The 16,863-nt window shown below is 37.3% G+C and overlaps 1 protein-coding gene across 9 annotated transcripts in view; it reads right to left on the minus strand.

The window, feature by feature from the left end:
- MCM9 (minichromosome maintenance 9 homologous recombination repair factor) overlaps nucleotides 1–16,863 on the minus strand; it is a 68,560-nt gene that overhangs the window by 51,071 nt on the left and 626 nt on the right. For 8 of the 9 annotated variants that reach the window (XR_003044321.1, XR_003044320.1, XM_015600098.2 and 5 more), the window contains exons 2-6: nucleotides 14,548–14,866; nucleotides 12,314–12,630; nucleotides 11,102–11,183; nucleotides 6,838–7,038; nucleotides 425–550 (exon numbers count right to left, since the gene is read on the minus strand). Coding sequence is in view for 7 of the 9 variants with exons in the window: in XM_015600098.2 (XP_015455584.1) it covers nucleotides 425–550; nucleotides 6,838–7,038; nucleotides 11,102–11,183; nucleotides 12,314–12,630; nucleotides 14,548–14,851 (1,030 nt within the window). In the remaining 2 variants the exon portion in view is untranslated. The remainder of the gene's footprint in view (nucleotides 1–424; nucleotides 551–6,837; nucleotides 7,039–11,101; nucleotides 11,184–12,313; nucleotides 12,631–14,547; nucleotides 14,867–16,863) is intronic. The other variant, XM_015600097.2, reaches the window with a different exon arrangement.

Genomic DNA, 16,863 nt, shown 5'->3' on the forward strand with positions numbered 1-16,863 from the left:
TGGTACATTTGCTACCCACCAGCAGAAGGGCAATCAGCAGGCAGATGACTGAGAGCAGCAGTCTGAGAGAAACACACTATCCGTCACAGATGGAGAGACGTGACTTGGGAGACATTGAAAGGAATATTTCTAATCTTTTCCTCTTGAAGAGAGACTGGAGATCCGATGAAAAACAGTAATGAAAATGTAAAGATTTTATTTTGTGGCACCCTTACACACTGGAGCAGAACTATATACTCATTGGAAAACTTAGAATTTCTTTTAGTCCTTAGAATTCTAGAAAGTAGCTCCTGATATACAGATGTTAAGTAGTAGACAGTCAGGAAAATAAAGGTCAACAAGCAATTTTTATTAAACAGAGAAAAATTCTAGCTCCTCTCCTATATATGTTAATACTTCTCAAAATTTTAAAATAGACACTAACCTCTGACTCGTGTTCCTGTAGCATCAGTCCTTTGAATCCCACCAGCCAGCACCATGGCCACAGCAAGCTTTACTAGATACATCCCAAAAACTTGAGGGCATAAGCTGGCCAATATTTCATTCCTTCCTAGGAAAGACAGAAAAATCAGGAGTTACTAAGAATTTTCAAGAAATCCTAAATGAAATTTTCCTCCTAATCCTATCTTCCTATAAACACATTGTACCAAAATGATCAAGAGGACCATTTCCAAATGACTAAAAGGAGTGAATAACTTAGTTCTGGTCCTAAAAGTCCTTTTCTTATTAATGCCACGACATGAAAAGTCTCCTTTTTATTCCTGGATGCTATGTGCTTAAGTATCTATAAATTTATCATACTTCAAAAGAGACAGAGAAGAATCTTTTCTGCTGCATCAGGCCAACGTTATCCTTTAAAAATTATACTGGCTGTACTTTCTGTGCAGTAATTTCAGTAAAATTATTCCACTGCCTTATCTCAGAAACAATGAGTTGGATTGTAGGAGCCAGTAACTTTTAAATCAGGACAACAGATACTTGGAGCTCGCGGACCTTCCCCAGAGGTGTAAGAGAAGAAAAAGCAATCCACCCTATGAGTCAAATCAGCATTTGCTCTGAGCAGTTTGGTAAATTATGTTTTATTTAGAATAAGTTATTAGAGTATTGGGGTATTAAGATCATTATAAACTTCAACTCTAGCAATCCAAGCTGGAAGTCTTGGATTCCTCTAATCATGTGCTTGAAATATGAGAATACCAGAGTTTTAAGTTCTGTTTTCAAAAATGTCAAAACGCCAGATCTGAGAATCTGCCTATGAATAAATCCATTAATAAAGTAGGTATTTCAGTCACTGGCCTAATCAACCCATAGAGGAAACTATGATATTCTAACAAGTCTTTCCTGAGCCTGTTTTAACGTAAAAGGATCTACCTCTGTGATAGCACTCTGTGTTTACATCCATATTACCAGAAGCTAATGCCCACATGCTGTTAACTAATTTGCATGTCTCAGGCCTTTTATACTTATCTCGGAGTCTGTACTCATGTTTCAGTGATAGCTGTTTTGAGGAGGAAAATACTCATAAAAGTATTCCTTTAGCTGATAATTCTAGTTCCAGAAGCTTTCCTGCCAAACTATCAAGGGAAAGGAAAGAGTCTTCCTCCATAATTTGTGACCCGTTACACAAAGGCTACTTATTGTAATGAATCAAAATCGATGCAGTGGCAACTAAGCTATGCTGATATGTGCTGGGATGGCAGAAATGGTGAAGAAGGAAGATATTTTAGTAAAAAGGGGGCCAAAATTAATTGGTAAATCTTGAAAGGAAGTTTATTAACTGTTGGAGGGAATCTTCTCTTTCCTGAGGTAGAAAAGCTCAGAGAAAAAAAGATAAAGTCCTGGGATCTAAGATGATGAGAAGACCTGACAAAAGGCAGGTAAATTCTGACCAGAATCTTGAGATTACACATAGAAACAAAGAAAGAAGAAATAGCCCCATCAAGCAGGGTTAAGAGTAATCAAAGTGACTTGGGAGACATCCAGGTCAAAACTAAACCAAAGAACCAATTCTGTTAGTAGAGTTGGATTCAGTGACTAACGTGCCTCCAGGAAGCCTATATCAGTGGTAAAGTACACAGGCTCTGGTGTCAGACATCTGGATTCAAATCCCAGTGTAGCTGTCTGACCTTGGGCAAGTTTCTTAACCTCTACTTTCACTTCCTCATCTGTAAAATGGAAACAATAATGGTATTGCATAGAATTGTTGAGGATCAAAGGAGTAAGTGTATAGCACAAAGAAAAAACAATACCTGGCACAGAGTAGGAGCTGCTTAACTGTTAACTATTACGTTACCTATACTAGTTGTGCTTACTTCTGATCTTAAGATTTCCTACATTGTAGCCAACACAAGAGATATACTATGAAGGCAGGTCTGAGGAACTAGAGAAAAAGCAAAGGGGGATGGGCCATTCCTCTAATTTGTCGTCTAGAGGTGAAAGATTTGATTCCTCGGACTGCGGCAAGAGACTCCCATGACCATATCATGGAAGAAAATGTGTTGAGTAGATACTACTCCCATCCTTCCCTCCCTCCCTAATTTCTGGTTCTTGACCATGTTAATAGTGTGGCTATGGCCTTCAGTTATCCCAACGAAAAGAGCTTTTTAGATCTATGAGAAATGAGTCACCCAGAGTGGTTTGATGGCCCAAAAGACCCCAACTCCTATATTTGAGTTTCTATTGAGCACCTAAGCAAAAAGGTCATGGGATCCCTGTTGTCACTGTGATCTGAATAAAGCCTTTGGCTCCTCCTAAGTCAATATCCACAGTATCAGGTCTTAATGAAGCAGGTCAACCTCCAAGAGCTGAGCAGTGAAGTCATTTCTGGCTTTAAGCTAGCCAAATGAAGACACACTGTTGGATATAGCTCCTCACCTTCACCTACTCCACCTCACCCTGAACAAACACACATATACTTCGAAATTGTGAAATACAGTGTGCTGGTACTGGGTACTTAGAAACTAAGTAAGCAGACTCCGTTCATACTAAAAAAGAAAACATGCCTTGTTTCCTCCCTGTCTTCTTACTTAGATTTCTCAAAAGATTATTATATTTTTTCTTTTTATTGAGTAAATGAGTTGTACATCTACACCCTTCTAATTAAAACAAGATAGATTCTTTTTAATTGTCAGCGCAAAGCACTTCTGATGGTCTGATCAGAGCACTGTATGATGCTTTTCCTTCACTGTCACTAAGTAGAGTTGAGCTGTGGTACTGCAATAAGGAATGACTATGCTCCAAGGAAGAGCTACAGAGTTTTTAAGGACCGGATCCTAAGAAACAATTTTAAGTAAAAAAATTCATTTAAAAATATATATAATTCTTAAAAGGCTTGTTTAATAAAGCTATAATATAGAGACCTTTTCTTCATTCTGTATAAAGAATGATTGAGAACCACTACATACATGCTACACACGAGCAAGAAGAAAAAAAAAGTCATCCCACAAAATAAAAGCGAATTGCTTCTATTTAGGCAAATAAGAACCTTACTTTGTGAAATGGTATCTGTGTAGTTCAGCATGTGATTTAAGAATAAAGAAATCATTATGTGTTAGATTGGAGATGAAGTTTATTAGAAATAGCCTTCACAGTTTATAAATGTCAAAACGCCAGATCTGAGAATCTGCCTATGAATAAATCCATTAATAAAGTAGGTATTTCAGTCACTGGCCTAATCAACCCATAGAGGAAACTATGATATTCTAACAAGTCTTTCCTGAGCCTGTTTTAACGTAAAAGGATCTACCTCTGTGATAGCACTCTGTGTTTACATCCATATTACCAGAAGCTAATGCCCACATGCTGTTAACTAATTTGCATGTCTCAGGCCTTTTATACTTATCTCGGAGTCTGTACTCATGTTTCAGTGATAGCTGTTTTGAGGAGGAAAATACTCATAAAAGTATTCCTTTAGCTGATAATTCTAGTTCCAGAAGCTTTCCTGCCAAACTATCAAGGGAAAGGAAAGAGTCTTCCTCCATAATTTGTGACCCGTTACACAAAGGCTACTTATTGTAATGAATCAAAATCGATGCAGTGGCAACTAAGCTATGCTGATATGTGCTGGGATGGCAGAAATGGTGAAGAAGGAAGATATTTTAGTACAAAGGGGGCCAACATTAATTGGTAAATCTTGAAAGGAAGTTTATTAACTGTTGGAGGGAATCTTCTCTTTCCTGAGGTAGAAAAGCTCAGAGAAAAAAAGATAAAGTCCTGGGATCTAAGATGATGAGAAGACCTGACAAAAGGCAGGTAAATTCTGACCAGAATCTTGAGATTACACATAGAAACAAAGAAAGAAGAAATAGCCCCATCAAGCAGGGTTAAGAGTAATCAAAGTGACTTGGGAGACATCCAGGTCAAAACTAAACCAAAGAACCAATTCTGTTAGTAGAGTTGGATTCAGTGACTAACGTGCCTCCAGGAAGCCTATATCAGTGGTAAAGTACACAGGCTCTGGTGTCAGACATCTGGATTCAAATCCCAGTGTAGCTGTCTGACCTTGGGCAAGTTTCTTAACCTCTACTTTCACTTCCTCATCTGTAAAATGGAAACAATAATGGTATTGCATAGAATTGTTGAGGATCAAAGGAGTAAGTGTATAGCACAAAGAAAAAACAATACCTGGCACAGAGTAGGAGCTGCTTAACTGTTAACTATTACGTTACCTGTACTAGTTGTGCTTACTTCTGATCTTAAGATTTCCTACATTGTAGCCAACACAAGAGATATACTATGAAGGCAGGTCTGAGGAACTAGAGAAAAAGCAAAGGGGGATGGGCCATTCCTCTAATTTGTCGTCTAGAGGTGAAAGATTTGATTCCTCGGACTGCGGCAAGAGACTCCCATGACCATATCATGGAAGAAAATGTGTTGAGTAGATACTACTCCCATCCTTCCCTCCCTCCCTAATTTCTGGTTCTTGACCATGTTAATAGTGTGGCTATGGCCTTCAGTTATCCCAACGAAAAGAGCTTTTTAGATCTATGAGAAATGAGTCACCCAGAGTGGTTTGATGGCCCAAAAGACCCCAACTCCTATATTTGAGTTTCTATTGAGCACCTAAGCAACAAGGTCATGGGATCCCTGCTGTCACTGTGATCTGAATAAAGCCTTTGGCTCCTCCTAAGTCAATATCCACAGTATCAGGTCTTAATGAAGCAGGTCAACCTCCAAGAGCTGAGCAGTGAAGTCATTTCTGGCTTTAAGCTAGCCAAATGAAGACACACTGTTGGATATAGCTCCTCACCTTCACCTACTCCACCTCACCCTGAACAAACACACATATACTTCGAAATTGTGAAATACAGTGTGCTGGTACTGGGTACTTAGAAACTAAGTAAGCAGACTCCGTTCATACTAAAAAAGAAAACATGCCTTGTTTCCTCCCTGTCTTCTTACTTAGATTTCTCAAAAGATTATCATATTTTTTCTTTTTATTGAGTAAATGAGTTGTACATCTACACCCTTCTAATTAAAACAAGATAGATTCTTTTTAATTGTCAGCGCAAAGCACTTCTGATGGTCTGATCAGAGCACTGTATGATGCTTTTCCTTCACTGTCACTAAGTAGAGTTGAGCTGTGGTACTGCAATAAGGAATGACTATGCTCCAAGGAAGAGCTACAGAGTTTTTAAGGACCGGATCCTAAGAAACAATTTTAAGTAAAAAAATTCATTTAAAAATATATATAATTCTTAAAAGGCTTGTTTAATAAAGCTATAATATAGAGACCTTTTCTTCATTCTGTATAAAGAATGATTGAGAACCACTACATACATGCTACACACGAGCAAGAAGAAAAAAAAAGTCATCCCACAAAATAAAAGCGAATTGCTTCTATTTAGGCAAATAAGAACCTTACTTTGTGAAATGGTATCTGTGTAGTTCAGCATGTGATTTAAGAATAAAGAAATCATTATGTGTTAGATTGGAGATGAAGTTTATTAGAAATAGCCTTCACAGTTTATTTTCTCAGAGGATACCTCCAAGGAAGAATGAGAACATATATTTGAAGATTTAGTGTTTCATGCATTTGGAATTTTTAAATAAAAATACTCTACAAACCAAAAGGCTATGATGTTTTCATCTATGTAATGACATTTTAGTAATCAAAATTTTTGCTATGATGACAAAGCTTATTTTTTGCATCTTTCCATCTGTCATCATCTCATTCCTATTTATTCTCTATTTTAAAATCTTCAGATAAAACAGTGTGAAGCTGTCCATATAATGTAAAGCACGTCTGAAAGAAACAGTGGCTTTAACAGGAAGAGGTTATCATAATAACAGCAGTCCCCAATCTTTCTGGCCCCAGGGGCTGGTGCTTCTATGAAAATCTAATGCCTGGTGAGCTGAGGTGGAGCTGAGACAGTGAGGCTAGCACTAGCACTAGCACTGGGGAGCAGCTACAAATTACCTCCTGCTGTATGGCCTGGTTCCTAACAGGCCACCGACAGGTAACTGTCAGTGACCCGGGAATTGGGGACCCTTGATAATGAGTTTTGCCTACTTAAGGAGGAATTATATATTTAATTGGTAAAGAAGGTGGAAAACTCTGAAACCATTTTGGCAGTATAAGATGTTAAAATAATAGAAATGGAAAATCTCTTGGAATTCAGCCTCAATTTTCCAAGAAGATCTCTAAATAGAAGACTGTATCAGAAAAGGGCTTCGAAGGGAGGTTGTGGCTAGAAGTACTGACTGATGCTACTACTCTCTGAACTCAGTCCCTGAGCCATGCAGCATGTAAGGCTGCTCCCTAATCACAGACAACACATTGAACAATTGAGTAACATGCCATTAATAATTATCATCTTTATACCCTTAATCACAAACCTGCAAAGGGATCATTCTTATAATGGTCCCAAAAATCTTCAAATTCCTTTCGAACCTCTTCATCCATGATGATCCCTGCAGACTGCTCATTATTTACTTGGACATAATTGGCTTTCAGGACTATCTCCACTTCACAGCGCACATCTTGCTGAAAGGGCTTCCATCGTTGCATTACAATCCCATGAATAGTGAGGTCATCACCTGGGAAAAAGCATCAAGTCCAGCAGTAGCAACCTGCATGCTGGATGCAGAGTCGCATAACAAAAGACCAGAACTAAGAAATAAACCACTCTCTGACCACGGTTTAAAGTGCTGTACGTTCATCCAGCACTCATTCAGTAAACAATCTGGGTGTAAAAAACCACCACAGGTTCCTGATTGTTTTAAACAGGTATTTGTATCTGTGCAACTAAAAGTTCAAGTGAGCACTTTTATTTTTCTTAATCTGTTACATCAGTACCACATCGAATTATTAGCCTTTACAGGGAATAGTTTACTGAATCATTTATTCATCGTTATTACACTGGGTAAAGTATGCATTCTCTCCGAGTTTCTAGCCATAGAGTTCTCATTTAAAGAGGTGAGAATTGCAGCCAGAGGATTAAATTATAATCAATTTGTCATCTGGAAGGAAACAATCTTTTGATTACTGATATTAGCTAGTTTCTTATATATTAATTTTTACTTACCACATTTGGTAACATTTTATTCACTGACTTTTTTCTTACTGAACAAAAAAATGAACGAATCAAGAAATGAACACCTGTTCTATGTCAAAGCTCCTCTCCATAAACTAGGAAAGCATAAGACACAATGCTACTTGTTTCTTCTTAGTTGGTTCTTTCTCACCTGAGGAAACTTTCCCATTCCTGATGGGCAAAACAGTATATTTTTATAGATTTTCCTATAAGTCTTTGGGGCAGTTTATAGGCACATTCTCCAAACACTGACATCTGTAATTATTATTACATATAATTCATGCATCAGTACAAGTCTTTATGAATGCTTGGCATCCAATATTTTGGTGCTGTATAAAAGGGAATCAAAAAGGGACACGATCCTAGTCCCCAAAGATTTGAATCTGTTGGACATACCCCAAAGCCAGTCCTGGTGCTTATATTTTGCACAACAAATACTGCCTGTGAACTAACAGGCATATCTTTATTTCCAAGACTGTGCCAAATATATGGCATTTGCTGATGCAAAACGCCTAACACTCTCTAAATTTCAATATGTAATGTGTAATCCACAGAGCTTTTGATATTCTGAAGAAAAGTGTTCTATAAATGCTAAATCCATAGAACTGGTGGTAGCAATTCACAGAATAGAAAGCATATTTCTCGCCAAAGGCAAAAACATAGTAACAAATTAAATAGGCAGTTTACATATGTCTTCAAGAGCCTTCCTAAAAGATGGTTTTTAAATCCGATCAAGAATAATGGTCATTTATTGTCTGCCTCAAATTTTTAAGATGAAAATGAGTCTGGCAACTTTATATGAGCACTTAGAATAGTCCTCTACTATTGTCATTTTAATGGGTCATACTTAGGTTGTTTCTAAATTAGTCAAATGAGGAACTTAACTTTTAGATATAGCACTCACTAGTAATAACTGGACTTTAATAAGCAGTGATAATGTGGAAAATGTAGAGTACTGAAGAACAGTCAATAGTACTGACTCGTCAGATTTGGATTTAAATCCCAGCATTACCACTTGCTGGCTATGTGACATTGGGCAAGTTACCGAACTTTGCTATGCCTATGTCTTGACCTACAAATAGGAATAATTATACTTACATCATAGGACTATAGTGAGAATTAAGTCAGATAATGCTTGTAAATACAATATCTAGAATGTAAGTGCTCAAAAAGCATTAGCTATTATTATTCTAAACCTACATTTGTAGAAGCAATACCTTTAAAAAGCCTTTAATATATAGGTTTCATTTACTCAAATATGTTTGAACAGCAGATTCACATGATCATCAGAACAATTATGAGATATATAAAACAGTCCAAGGCAATAGATGCTCATTTTAAAGTTTCCTATAGTAAGTTATTATAAACAATGTTATACTCGGGAAGCTAAAATCCTTACTTTTATACAATCCAATCTCTTTGTGCCTCTCTGCCTTCTGCAATATATTTACCACTGTAGCCTTCTCCAGTCAGACCCATCTCTGATCTACTGTACTGACAGTTATCAACACACAACCTCCAACTTCATTACTCTGCAATGTCAGATTGGGGTTCCTAACTGTAAATTCTTGAAGGGCAAGGATTATGCCATTTATATCTTTTGGTTCTTAAAGAGGTTTGTAGCTATAGATAAATGAAAAAATAGCTGTTGACAGACTGCTTCCTCCATTCTTTATTATTACTGACATGTGAAAGAAAAATAGCTTAACATTTTTTTCAGTGCAGAAAGAATTCAGTTTAGAGGAAATGCATGAAAACACCTTATTCTCTATCAAAGGATAGAGAATAATCTGCTTTGCTGATCCAAATAGTATAGATTTTGGTTAAAATCTAGAGTTCCTATATGAACAAAGTGCTTTGACATAGCTTGTGTATTTCGTAGGAAATCCATGAGCAAAGCTGTCATTTCCTTAGTATACTGTTTAGATAACTATAAACTGTTCATGAATTTGACATAAATTTCAGAAAGTATGGGTTGGTGATTCTTGGATGGATGGGGGAAGTCTTTTGATAAAAGAATTATTCTTGACTGTAGATACTCTTTTGAGTATTTGCCTCATCGCTTTTATGAAATATCAGCTCAGTAAATGTTTTATAAATGAGGCATTTGGAGAAGTCTAGGGTTAAGAAATGGGAAATGATGGATTTTGTTGAAATGAAGCATGTTTGATCTGTCCAGTAGAGAACTGGGATGTGGAATAAGAGATCAGACATACCTGTTACTGCCCAGTAGACAAACCTGTGGTACTTTGTTTTTGGATAGAGATGAAGAGTGTTTTAGTGACAATGGGAAATATTTAACGCAGAGAATGTTGAGGTGAATTAAAAGGCAACTGCTGACATTCAGTTAAGGTTTAGCAATCATTTCCATTTTCTGACTCACCTTCAATTTAATTTAAATGTTAAAAAAAAAAAAGAAAAAATTGTTAGGCAGTTTTTAAGTTTTTTGGAATAAGAGCAGGAAAGAGAAAAAGTAAGCTCTCATATCCTCCTCACAAACGAAGGTCTGGACAAGGCCTGAGAATGCATGTAGAGAACAGAAGATGCTGGTTTTAGAGGAACAAGTTTCCATTTTGGGGCTGGAAACAGTAGTCTTAGCGAAACTGATGAAATATTTGTAGCTCTGAGGACAACTTTGTTTGGGATTAAAAGTTTACAAATCCAAAAGATTTTCAAACCCTATAGCAAAGTCTTCTGTCAATATGGTAAGATAGTGAGGGAACACTATATAGGTCATCCAGACCAACCGCCATCATGAGGCCTAAACATCTACCAAGATGCTGTACATCCTCTGCTTAAAGTCACCATCATCGGAGGCCCATGTCAAGCACCTTGAGTTGTTAGATACTAAGTCAAAATTTACCTTCCTGTAGCTTCAGCCCATTGAAACCCAAGAGCATCTTCTATAATTCCAATTCCATTTCTATATGACAATCTTCCAACTAATGAAAGTTGGCTGTCACATTCTTCCTGAGGCTTATCCATGCTAGACACCCACAGTTCTTCCAATATGGTTTCAAGTTTCCTCATAATTTAGGCAATTGGCCAGTGGAAACACTGAGGACCCTCAGAGGACAGAAGACCATAATTCAATATGACTCCTATAGTGGTGTCAGCAACACAGAACAGAGAGAAACAATCATCTCCTTTCTTCTAGACACCAATAAGGCTGCAGTAGCATTTGATAGTTCACATCCTCTGATGCATCTTACATAATTGCCCACTAAACCCAACATTTTTAAAAGTTGCTCCTGTTGAGCTATGGTGCATTGAAGAGAGTTCAGAACTGGAAGTCAGTGGAACTTGGTTCATGCTCTAGTTCTGTCACTTAACTCTCCAAGTGACCTTGAGCAAGTCAGGTTCTTCATCTATAAAACAAGCAGCTGGACTAGACTGCTAAGCTCCAGCCCAGTTCTTTTCCTGCTATTATGTCCCACCACTATGCCAATCTCTGTTCCCAGGTGAAAAATTAAGCCTCCACACTCACTCTCGGGAAAAGAAAAAGTGGCTTTTCCGAATCAGTATGTTAGGACCTCCTACACAAGCTAACAAAAGTTAATGCTTACCAGATTTGCAACTGTCTACTAAGTCATCTTCTAGGATAACCTTCATAGATCGTGGAATACTTCCAACGGATAGCCTCTGAACCTAACAAGGAAAATAAAACATATACCGAGTATGCTTAAATACGTGCTAAGCATTAAAAAGCCTGGCAATTCTTGAAATTACTATTTCTATTTCTCTAGTATTATTATACAATCTAATTATGAACGGGATTTATGGGATTTTCTTGCAAACTGTATCTACTATCAGTTTAAGAATTCACTAAAACTAGAGTGAAATAAAATGCCAATATGGAAAACATCTCCAAATATAATCTACCTTGTGGATGGTCAAAATAAACACATGCTCGACAACTTAAAATAAGTTACTTAGAATTGAGAGCTATTTCTCTCCTGATCTCTAGTCACAAGGCCTGACATGAATCATTAAGATCCTTTGATTATTCCTTAGGAACAGAACGCTGGTGGACATGTGCCCAGTAAAAAAACAATGTATCTCCCAGACTCCCTTGCATCCAGGTACGGTCATACAACTACGTTCTGGTCAATGAGATATAAGTACATGTGATGTAGGAGACTTTGAAGGAGACTACTTAAATAGAGGCTTGGATTAGATGGCAGGTGCTTTTGCCTATCCTTCCTTGTTTCTGTTCTCTGACTAGGATACAAATGTAATAGAGTTGTAGCCACCATCTTAGACTATAGACAACCATAATACAAGCCGTGAGTTAAAAATGGTATAGAAAGACAGGAGTCTGAGTCCTTGACATTGAATAAGCCTTTGTGTTTAAGCGGCAAGTAAAAAAAAAAAAAAAAAAAAAATCAGGCTCACTTTCATGTATTAAAGAGTGGTTATGTATGCCTTAATTGTTTCCTATCTCTTAGTTAAGTACAGCTAGTTTGAACTTCCTAAATATCTTCTTAATTTTAATATAATTATTAAGCCACTCCACAACCCACTTGCCAGTATAGAAAAGATGTATACATATGTCATGGTCTATATAAAAGATGCTCTATATAAAAGATGTATACATATATCATGGTCTCTAAAAACTATCTTCAAATACATGTGCAATAGTTTCATACTTGATCTTCTACAATGTGATGATGCAAGTTTTTATTTGTAATCCATTGTATGTTCCCTAGTTCTAGAAATTTGCCCATAGCTGAAAAACGCTTCTTCAAATGTCATTTTTTTCTCATTTGATCATTTACCTGTTCCTGAATTTTGATTTCCTGATAATCTCTACATCTGGTTGGAGATGAAGATAAGCCGGAGAGGCAAGTGAATTTTGAAGAATCACAGCTCTCCAAACTGGGACATGACGACGGCCGGCAGAACGTATAGTACTGCTCAAAGTCGGCCTTCACCACAAATACATGCTTGCATTTGTTACATATGTAATCCCGTTCGAATTCCAGGATCTTCACTAAACTTGTTCGAATCACTGTCCCAGTGACAGATAAAAAGTGTCCCACATCCTTGGTTTTAGGAATGTGCTCCCTCACCAGTTCAGGACAAACGGGCAAACCTAACAGAGAAAAACAACAACAAAAAATATCAATCCTGGCATTTGACTCTATGGGATTATTCTCATATTTTCTGGGGGAGAAAGGGAAAAACAAAGTTTGTGTTTTACTTAAGAAACAAAATCAGATCAAATCAATTAAGAAAATAGAAAAGAATTATTTCAAATAACAATTATCAGTGGACTCCATTTAAAAGTACATGTATTCTGAACAAGCCTGATCCTGTCTGATCTCAGAAGCTAAGCAGGGTCAGGCCTGGTTAGTACTTGGATGGGAGACCACCTAGGAAGACCAGGTGCTGTAGGCGTCAAAAATAAAAAATAAAAAAATAAGGGATTGTAAGCTGACAAGGTCCTTGCAATCTGTGAGGTCAACCAAGGGTTGCCTTGTCTAAAAAATAAAAATAAAAAAATAAAAGTACATATATAAATGATATATCAATCAGGATTTTAAAAAGGACTGATTCAGTAAGATCTAAATACAGTATGTAATTATAACCACATTCGACAAGAATATAATGCCACGGGCCACACATAAAATCATCTGATGACTCTGAGTAAACCATAAAACTGAGTGATAGATGGTAGCATAATAACCAACGAGTACCATAGCGCCACAAAGCTACTGCTTTTTTCAGTTAGTCTCGGGATTTATTGATACGGAAGTCTGATAGTGTTTCCAATCCTTAAATTGGAGGTTTACCCACAGCAGCACTTGATCCTTTAAAAATCTTGTGTTTTTCACCACTAATAAACAGGCAATTTAACAGGTGTGAAATGCCAAAAAAAATGTTTTATGCTGATATGTCTCCTTTCTCATGTTTGGCTATAATGAATCACTGAGGTAAAGATATGCTGGCTGTGATAGTCTAAGGCTGCCTCCTAACAGATTTATCAAGGTAGCATTTGTTATACTGGTTCATGTCCCATGGTCCATTCTTGGTCCTCAGAATTCAGTAGCTCTGAAACCTGGTAAGTGTGCACATAGAAGATGGATATGTCAGATTTGCCAAGCTCATGAGAAATAAGCACCGTATGTGTGATTATATTTTAAGTTTCTACAGTCTGCACATTTTCTCTCTGCTGACAGATCTACTCTGAAAGCCAAGTAACAACAGTAATCAGAAGGTAGTCTGGGAAGTGTGGAATTAAAAAAACAAAAACCAACCAGCAAATTAGTTAAATGAACTGAATGCTTAAGGCACCAGGCTACATTAATCTGGTGTTACAAGTCCACAGATACACTTGAATTTTCTCTGTTGCTGGCTGAGACTCTCTTTCCATATACTGTATACTGTACAATCAAGGTGGGAACTGCCAATGTTTGCCACTATGACTTCTTTTTCTATGGTTCCAAGGCTCACTTGCCCACTTTCTAATGAAAATATTCTTTATTTATATTAACTTAGACTGTATCACATTTTGCCAGTAAGGGAGCTACATTTTTGATTAGAAAAACTTTTGTATATCTACACTCTAGTCTATGTTGACTTTACAATTTAACTCTCAGAAAACAAACATTTCTAAATTCCTGGAGAATGCTTCATTAAAACACCCCGGGGGCTGACAAGTGCTATATCAACTAAACCAGTGGTCCACAACCTTTTTGGCACCAGGGACCGGTACTCCTATGAAAATCTAATGCCTGATGGATCTGAGGAGGTGGAGCTGAGGCTGGGGAGTGGCTGCAAATATAGGTGAAGCTTCGCTCCTTAGCCCACCATTCACCTCCTGCTGTGTGGCCCTGATTCCTAACAGGCCACAGACCGGTACTGGGGGGAGGGGACCCCTGAAATACACAAAGGATATATTTTTAAATATAAACAACAATGATCTCTTAGTGCTCTGAATTCAACGTGTCAGGGTTTCTTAAAATCTTCCTAGAGAATAATAAGGCAATAAAATCCTTAAATGATCCACCTGATATCCTGGCATGAAGATTCTGCTTCATGGAGACACCCTCAGGCTGAGAGAAGGACTCGAGAATTGTCAAGGCTGATCTTCGCAGCGCACTATCAAAAATAGGCAGTACTTCATTGGGGAATAAATTGAAATATTCCCCAATTTCCATGTTGGTCTCAAAAAGGGTCATGGCATTAATCACAACTGGGTAATGAGCATCTTCATCTCTTTCCTTCAGGATTAGAAGAATATCGTTCTTATGGTATTCCGAAACATATGACTCAAACACTTGACCAACCAGTGTAACTTGATCGCTATTCATCTTGAACCTAGGGAACTAAAGAAAAAGAAAAGACTGTATTATGCCTTTGCTATTCTAGACTTATACACAAGTTAAAAAAATTGTCTGGTTGTAAATCATCCTGAGTTTAGGTCACACTATAATCTCAAAATGCTACCTGAATTTAAATTTTAATTAGATCTGAATTATCTATTACTTAGTAAATATATTATTTTTTAAGTAGGTAAATAAAGGGCTATGTAGGTACTGATTATCAAAATCCAAAATGGTCCAATGACTTTCCTGTATCCTTTCCCAAAACTTCCTCATTAACTCTTTATTATGTAAAAGGTCCTTACTTGCTCTTTAACCACATTCTATACACGCATTTGCTCTCAAGTATAAAATCTTAAATGCCAGTCTCTTGGCTAAAATTACTCTGGTAAAATTCTTTGAAAGTGCCCTGGTTCTAGGTTTTATTCTGAGAAAGAACATCTCTCTCTCTCTCTCTCTCTCTCTAGTTACACACACATACATGCATGTGTATTCTGCTACATAAATGGGACACACACTACTATTTAGATTGATAGCTAGTTCTGACTTGAATAGTTAATAGATTGGCTTTAGAAATTTACATTTGGAGGTGAACTTATTTCCTATTTTCTCTTCCTAACCCAGAAAAACTATTGGCTTTAGCAAAAACAGCTGTCAAGAGTGTAAACAAATGAGATACTTAAAGTGAGGAAACAAAAATTGGTCTTTAAATAACTACAGATTGAAAATAAGGACGGCAAATTTTTTTACTTCGCCTATCTCATTCCCCAGCAAGATTTTCAAAATTTGAATCTACAGATTAAAAGGGCCTCAGATACCTACCATGTGCAAGCCACTATGCTTTGAAATGAAAGCACAATAAAAGGTTCTCTGCCTCCAGAGAACCAAGGGACAGATGAAATATACCAGCACTCTAAGAATGGTAAAAATGCAAATGAATAGCACAAAGGAGAAAAGGATTAAATTTAAATGGGGTGACAATCCCAGAGGTGGCCACGGACCATTACAAATAAGCTGTCCAAACTGGATTAAGAAATTCTTATTTGGTGTGCAAACAGAGCACTGGAGGACAAGTATACTTTGACTTATGTCATCCAATCAACATTTATTGCACTAGGCTCTATAAAAAAATGATTAAAGATTGTTACAAAGTTCAGTTTAGTATCATAAACGTGTTATACATGCTACTTATTAGCAATATTTTGCCTTCTCTGGGAATCTCCTATTCTGGAAGGTGTGAAAGGAGTAAGGAAGGTATGCCACAGTTAGGCCAAGAATCCTGACAACAACAGATACCACTGTGAGATTAGAAGATAGAGGATATGTATAGCTAAGAGAATAAGTGAAAGCAAATTACGGCCACTCCATTGACAAATTTGTTTTGGTTAGGTACTATAAACTCAGCCAAGTGAAAAGCAGAAAAAGCACTTGGGAAGGAACTAATCACCGTATTTCCATGATGTGGTCTTTGCTTAAAAACAAACAAACAAACGAAAAGTGGGCTCCCAAGAGTGGCTACAAGAGAACATCCAAGATTGACGCTGCGTGCATATTAAATTTGGAGCCACAGGTTTAGCAAAAGACAGTTTCACATAGGGTAGGAAGGGGGAGCCGCAGAATTCATGGTTCAAATTAAGGTCAGATTAAATTTCGCTGTCTTTTTTAAAATAACATTTTTTAAAAACAGCATTCACTTTCAATATCTGCGCAAAACTGATCCACTGTTTCTAAGCAGTTTGCTCACCCTATGAACACGCCTACTCAGATAAAGACTGGAGGCACTTAGCCTTTTAAAACTTTCGAGTTCCCTTTCCGTTTTCTTACTGACGATTTGAGATTAAAATACAATCATGTTGTATTACTTTATCCTCTGGACCAAAGTGAATCACCAACAAGTAACGCTAGGAGGGTGAAGTAGTGACCGCTAGCTGGGTCTAGGAGAATCACAGCCTACCGAGGCGCCGCACCTCACCTGCCGGGAGCCACGCCCCCTCCCGCCG

Source organism: Pteropus alecto, unplaced genomic scaffold (assembly GCF_000325575.1).
Source record: "Pteropus alecto unplaced genomic scaffold, ASM32557v1 scaffold79, whole genome shotgun sequence".
Classification (NCBI taxonomy): Eukaryota; Metazoa; Chordata; class Mammalia; order Chiroptera; family Pteropodidae; genus Pteropus; species Pteropus alecto.